At 43.2% G+C, this 7,532-nt stretch overlaps 1 protein-coding gene across 1 annotated transcript; it reads left to right on the forward strand.

The window, feature by feature from the left end:
- The first annotated feature begins 1,649 nt into the window (after positions 1 to 1,649).
- Positions 1,650 to 3,859, forward strand: LOC147416688 (indole-3-pyruvate monooxygenase YUCCA1-like). Its single transcript, XM_086508145.1, has one exon. It carries the CDS (start codon positions 1,789 to 1,791, stop codon positions 3,577 to 3,579), a length of 1,791 nt encoding a protein of 596 aa, XP_086364271.1. The 5' UTR covers positions 1,650 to 1,788; the 3' UTR covers positions 3,580 to 3,859.
- The last annotated feature ends 3,673 nt before the right edge of the window (positions 3,860 to 7,532 follow it).

A 7,532-nucleotide genomic window follows, 5' to 3' on the forward strand; every position in this document is an offset into this window, starting at 1 on the left:
TATATATACACACACATGCACACATACATATATACATATAATGCATGTGTCTATGTGTGTGTGTGTGTGTAAATAAATAAATAAATATATATATATATATATATATATATATATATATATATATATATATATATATATATATACATACATACATGCATATGTATATGTATATGTGTGTGTGTGTGTACGTATGAATGTATGTATCTATGTGTGTAAATAAATAAATAAATATATATATATATATATGTTATGCTTGAATCAAAGATTTGTCACATAAGTTTTGAGGCCTCCTGCTATTGTTCTAGTACAGTAATTATGACATTCAAAATTTATATGCTCCCCTCCCGCAACAAAGCCTCTCTCTCTCTCTCTCTCTCTCTCTCTCTCTCTCTCTCTCTCTCTCTCTCTCTCTGGGGTTGATTTTTAATAGGCACCTTTGCGTATCAAAATTTAGAGAATTTATAGGTTTTTAAGCATGGTCCACATTTTAACTCTCAAAAATAAAAAGGACAAAATATCGAGAACTAGTAGTAGGTCCATCAACTGGGCAATCTCTCCCCCTCATTTGGGGTGCCAATGTGAGGGTTGGTTTTATCAGGCATTTCATCCATTTTCTACCAGTGAAAAACGTTAGCTATCCTTTTGAAATTACACTATAATGCGAAGAAAACCATAATATTTTGGAAATTGGAAGGGCTTGATGGATGCCCTTGGTGGTGAGACATGGTGCCTACGAGCTCAACGATAAAAATATTAAAATTCTCTCTCTCTCTCTCTCTCTCTCTCTCTCTCTCTCTCTCTCTCTCTCTCTCCAGACACATACAGCCAACCAATAATGTGGATAGACCTCTTGATTTGCATGCATGTCCTCCAAGCAAGACATCACCAAGTTGACATGAGAAGAGCCTTTTTTTTTCTAGATCTCTTCAAAAAAGACAAACTTTAGAAATCTCTTAAAAATATCATTATTGATCGTGAAAAAAACCCCTTGAAAATATAAAGCCAAATATATATATTCAAAATTTAATTTTTTATTAAATAATAAAATCTTCACAAAAATTATCCCTTTTTGTTATGATGTACATTTAAACTGAAACATTTGTTTTATGCAAAATAGAAAGTCTATTGACTTTACATTTGGAAAGCCTGTCACTTTTTACAATGTTGCCTTTTACAATGTTGCCTTTTACTTTTGCATTTTAAATCTAACCTTAGGAGTGTGACACATGGAGGGTCTCTCTTTCCTTGAAAATTTTACACTGCTTCATATATAGTATAGATGAAGTGTCCGGTAGAATTTTCTTGAGTTTGAGTTTCTCTCTACTTGCCCTTACGTTTTTTGAGTGTCATGTAAGGAAACAGGTAATTCAACACCTGCAATACAGAAGCAAAAAAGACAAACCAGAGAAAGCACATCCCAATCTCTCCCTTCTCTCATCCCCAAGGAATGCCTGGTAGGCAAGCCTACTACTAAGAGCATTTGCACACAGTGATTGTGGAAATTTGCACTCTATTTAAAATGCATGATATCACAAATGTTGCAAGGTATGGTATCACAAGTGTGCCAGCACTTTCTAATCTTTATTGAAATCCTCCTTGCCTACCCGAACAGCTCACCCGCCCACTTTTACACATGGGGAAACGTCTTCACCCCGCACACTACTAGACATTTTCACTCCTAGGTTTTAGCAGGCCAAAAACCTTCCGAGTCCGATCAAGCAGTGTCTGTGTGCGTGCGCGCGCGCGCGTGTGTGTGTGTGTGTGTGTGAGAGAGAGAGAGAGAGAGAGATGGCGGAGCTGCAAGTGAAGGCGTGGCTGGAGAGGTTGGAGAAAGCACTGCAAGAGCGGGATGTTGATACTGCGGTGGAGCTGTTTGAGGAGGAGGAGTGCTTCTGGAGGGACCTGCTGGCCTTCACTTGGAATTTGTACACAGCGGAGTCGCGGGAGGAGATCCGCGCCATGCTGGCGGCCACGCTGGACGCCTCCCAACCCAGCGCCTGGCATATCGAGGCCCACGTGGAAGAAGATGAGGCCACCCACGTCGTCCAAGCATTCATCCGCTTTGAAACGCAGCAGGCCAGATGCCGGGGCCACCTCAAGCTTCGCGCTGGCAAGTGCTGGTGCCTTCTCACAGCCATGCACGAGCTCAAGGGCTTTGAAGAGAAAGCAGGCCCTCGCAGAGATGTGGGGCTGCAGCATGTCTGTGCCAAGGGCAGGAAGACATGGCTGGAGCTTAGAACGGAAGAGGTTCAAGAGCTGGAGAGAAGCAAGGAGATATATTGTGTCATTGTAGGAGGAGGGCAAGCTGGCGTTGCGCTCGCGGCGCGCCTGCGCCGGCTTGGGGTCCCGGCAATCATCATAGAGAAGAACAAGAGAGTGGGGGATACATGGAGGAACCGCTACAGATCCCTATGCCTTCATTCCCCTGTGTGGTATGCTCATTTCCCATATATGCCGTTTCCTGATGATTGGCCAGTGTACATCTCTAAGGATAGAATGGCGGACTGGATAGAAGCATACACAGAAGCCATGGGCTTGATGTATTGGACGGACACTGAGTGCAAGGCGGCCAAGTATGAGAATGAGCGGCAGAGGTGGGAAGTGAGGGTGGAAAGGGAAGGGGAGGAAATGGTGCTCCATTGCAAGCAATTAGTGCTGGCCACTGGCATGAGCGGGTTCCCGCACGTGCCCACCCTCAAGGGAGCGGCGAGCTTTCAGGGCGTGCAGATACACTCCAGCCAATACAGGAGCGGGGAGGAGTGGGCTGACAAGCAGTGCGTAGTGGTGGGTTCCAACAACTCAGCTCACGACATTTGTGCTGATCTGTGGGAGTGCGGCGCTGCAAGTGTGACCATGCTGCAACGTAGCCCCACGCAAGTGATCCGCTACCCAGCCTTTGCAGAGGCTCACGTGCCTTTCTACTGTGCCGACTCCAAATACTCCATTCCTGAGGCGGACCTCCTACTGGCCTCCTGCCCTTACAAGCTGTTCCCACGCCTGCAAGCCCCTCTCTACAAGAAGTTTGCAGCGATGGACAAGCCGTTCTATCAAGGCCTTGAGAAGGCCGGTTTTATGCACACTTTTGGAGAGGACCATTCGGGCATTTTCTCCATGTACTATCGGCGTGGGTCTGGTTTCTATGTGGATGTGGGCGCCTCCGAGCTTGTGATCAATGGGGAGATCAAGCTGAAGTGCAGGGTGGAAGTGGAGGAGGTGAAGGCAAGCTCTGTGGTGGTAAGTGATGGAAGCGAAGTGAAAGCAGACCTCATCGTGTATGCGACAGGGTGGAGCAATATGAATGCATGGGCAGCCTCGTTTATCTCGCAGGACGTTGCAGACAAGGTGGGTAAGTGTTGGGGCTTGGGCTCTGCCACACTCAAGGATCCCGGTCCATGGGAACGGGAGATACGTAATATGTGGAAGCCCACCCAAGTCCGGAATCTTTGGTTCCATGGGGGTGGCTTCCAAGAGACTCGCCATTACTCGCTCTACTTGGCCCTGCAGCTCAAAGCCCGCTTGGAGGGCATTTCCACGCCTGTGTATGGCATGCCCCGCGTCCACCACACCTCTTCAGTGTAACCTTCTCATTGCGTTCTTGTTGATTTGTAGCGCATGGTCATTGGTATGTTTCGCATTGGCCAACACACCTCTCCACCTTTTTCACCACTAGTCAGTAGGCATCCACAAGAAGATTTAGAAATTTTCTCATGTAGGAAGACGGAGTCTTTTTCAGTGTTTTTCATACAATGCATAGCATCATGAGCTTTTGCTCAAAGGGCACGGCATACCTAGCTGCCCCCAATCGTACCTAGCTAGGTATGCGGTGCCTCTCTCACAGAAGCTCATGATGTTGAGGTAAGTCACAATGTGGGAATCATTGTGAGAATTTGTCCAAAACTTCTTGTGATCGCCTTCGTTAGTGATACCTGTCTCTTTCTCTCTATATAAAAGGTCTTGAGTTCAACTCTGCTCGTAGGCTAGATCTTTAAGGTCTCTTGGGATAGTTTCCTACGATGTTAAAACTCTCTTCTTCTTCTCTCTCTCTCTCTCTCTCTCTCTCTCTCTCTCTATATATATATATATATATATATATATATATATATATATATCCTATCCCTCATTCGATGAATCCCTCCTCCTCTCTCTCTCTCTCTCTCTCATCGAATGAGGGATAGGATATATATATATATATATATATATATATATATATATATATATATAGATAGAGAGAGAGAGAGAGAGAGAGAAGGAAAGGAGGAGGGATTCATCGAATGAGGGATAGGATATATATATGTATATATGAATGAAAAGGGAGAAGGAAGGAGGAGGGATTCATTGATTGAGGGATAGGATGCCACATGAAAGATTGAATTCCTTGCCTTTTTATATATAGTATAGATATAGATACTTTCCATCAGTTCACTAGTTTCAATGTTGGGATGGCATGGGCAAAATCTCGAAGGAAATTTGCACGACCATTGAGCGAAAACTCAATGGACATCTCACTTAATAAGTATCCCATTAATAGTAGGAAGGAATGTGGTTGGCAATGTGGAGAAGTGGTCATCTTGACGTTTTGATTACAAAACATGCATGATCAACTATATAACTAGTTTTGACCATGTGAATTTTGAAAGCTTTAGATTGCTCCACAGAATAACAATAAAAATTCCACACCACTAGTGACATCAAACGCTTGTTTTGAAGAAGACACTCCTGTTGCCTACTTATGCTTATGAAGATGGTTGCGACCTCCCTTTCTTTTTGTAGTATAATTAACAAAGATCATCCATTTTGAGAACAGAGGTACTGAGATGAGAGATGGAATGCTATGGTCTTCCTTCCTAGTTCTTCATGCATTCTTGTACATTATGATTTTAATGGGCAAAGATATGGGAGCTTTGTTGATAACACAGGGCTTGTTTAGTATGGCCGAACTTTCAATGTGATTGGATTTGAGGGGAATGTTAAGAGTGATTGAGTTGATGCAAAAAGAGGCATAGTTGGACTCCTAATTGATTTTACATTTATTGATGCACAACCATGCTCAATTGAGAATAGAAAAATGAGAGCATTGATTTGATCATGCTATTATGGAAGGCATTTATTGGAGAATTTGTTAAGATTGAGCGCTAATACAATGGTACCTGTAGCGGCTATGGATTTATTGGCAAAGCAATGCAATTCAATAGCTTCAAAGACCATTGGGGGCCCAAGTGTTGACAAGCTTTGTATAGTACGATGTTGACATTAGTCCCTAAGTCAATAGTGGTGTCAAAGTTGTAGAGTTCACCTCAAGGTCCACCAAGAGGGGGAAGTGGAGTGTTTTTAGAACACATTGTCAAACATGATTAACTTAAAGTTTTCATATATTAGCTCATAATGCCCATTCTTTAGCGTCTTGTTGAGCTTGCATTTTGATTTGTGTCTCACATTTTTTATTTACCAAAACATCAGCATCCTACTTATCATCTCTAATACTATTAACACAAAGAACATCTTCATTACATAGAGGAGGTAGAGGTGTTGGATTCTCAATTGGTTGCTCTCTCTCACCATTAAGTGGGCCTTATCCTCTCCCTCTACCAAACTAGGGATGCATACCTCCTCTTTCCCTAAGTGGATGCGAACAATCAGGGACATAATGTCCCTCTTTCTTGTAGTTGTAACATCGACCTAGCAAGTTGCCTCTTCCCCCTCTTGGATGCCTTTGATCCATAACACTTGATTGCAACTCGTTTATGTTCTCATATAAATCCTATACAGTATGCACCCATTGATGTGGAATACCTCAATTAGTTTGATTATCAATTTGGGTTTCACCATGCGGATTCTGTAATGGAAATGGCCTATAAACTTTGAGAGTAGCGAAATTAGGAAATTAGATGAAGCACTTTTGTGAGATTACTTTGTGAGCATAGCGCATTGATGTGGAATACCTCAATTAGTTTGATTATCAATTTGGGTTTCACCATGCGGATTCTGTAATGGAAATGGCCTATAAACTTTGAGAGTAGTTGAATTAGGAAATTCGATGAAACACTTTTGTGAGATTACTTTGTGAGCATAGCGGGTGAACTTAATTGATGGTAGCAACATAAACATGGTACTTAGTTAACTTGGCATGACCAATACTTTTGCAAGAGAAAGAGTTTAGAGAACATGACAATAGTTGAGGACCGGATTCATATGGAGCCGGCCAATAGACATTTGTATTATAGTTTCTCCCATCAAGAGAGACTTGGCACAATACAATCTTTGTGTTCCTTGTGAGCTACGTGATGCAATGAAGATGGAAAGCTTCATGCATCACAAGCATAATATAAACTTGTAGAAAGCATTAACTATCCCAAGCCTCAGTCCCAAGGCCTCAAACACCTTCAAAGGTGAAGACAACTAGCGGGGAATGAGGGTAGGGAAGAGGAAAAAGAAACATTCCATAGAAGAAAGAAATAGTTCCTCACTTATCATCACTCTTCTTGCTAGCATACATAATAGCATAGTAATGAAGATGGAGAAGATGGAAAGCTTAAGCATTGAAGCATGGATCTTGGTTGGATTTGCATTCCATAGCCAAGAGTGTTGGTGTAGGCTCTTACTTCTCACAAGCTTGGAGAAGGAGGTGGAGTTCCTCTACTTTCACCAAGTGAGAATGATCCACAAAATGAGTGTGTGTATGTGGTGTATACCTCCCAGCACCCCCCTTGCTTGCTTGGGGCGAGTTGCAACTTTTCCACATGTTGCAAGCTCATTCGACCCCTCTCCCCCTAGCAAATCATATGCAACATGCAGTCAAGTACGTGGGTGTTACCATATACATGTGGTAGTGATGTGTGTGAACACACTAGGACCGCCGGGGCATTTTTCCCTCTTTAGGAGGTTTTTTCCCCATGCATTGTATATACGCCCATCACTCTAGGGCTATCTATCTTTCCATTGCACACTAAGTAACACACTCTCTATTGTGTGCCTTGAGCTTCCTTCGTCTTCTCCAAGCTGTGTGTGTTTCTCTGCAACCCTAATTCCAACAATTGGTATCAGAGCAGGTCACGTCCTCCCGGGCTTAGTCGCCAGCTACTCCAGCACACACGCCTGCTCACTTTCTCCTTTCAGTGAGCTTTGGCGAGTGTTCGCAGGTCGAAAAATATTTTGGGAGCGCTCAAAGAGCTTGGTCTGCTCAGAATTTTGATTTGGGCTCATTTCGGCCTCCGTTTCCACTACGGGCAGTACTGCACAGGCTATTTCGTCATTTTGTGCAGATTTTCTGTCAGTGCTGTTTCCTGCATAACAGGTGCCTTATAGTCTTCTACAGTTTGTGCTATATAGCACAAGTTGTTCCCGCTCCATTTCTCCTATTTTCGGGCAGTTTTCACATCAGGTGCAACATTTACCATGGCTGACAACAACAACACAGATGTGTTCAAGATGTTTGCTGCTGAGGACAGGTTGGATGGGGACAACTACCCTATGTGGGCTTATATGATGCAACATGTTCTTGTGTCAAAAGGTGTCTGGAACATTGTGCAGGGCAT

The sequence above is a fragment of the Adiantum capillus-veneris genome, unplaced genomic scaffold (genome assembly GCF_014529385.1).
Source record: "Adiantum capillus-veneris isolate H3 unplaced genomic scaffold, ASM1452938v2 Hic_scaffold_601, whole genome shotgun sequence".
NCBI lineage: Eukaryota > Viridiplantae > Streptophyta > Polypodiopsida > Polypodiales > Pteridaceae > Adiantum > Adiantum capillus-veneris.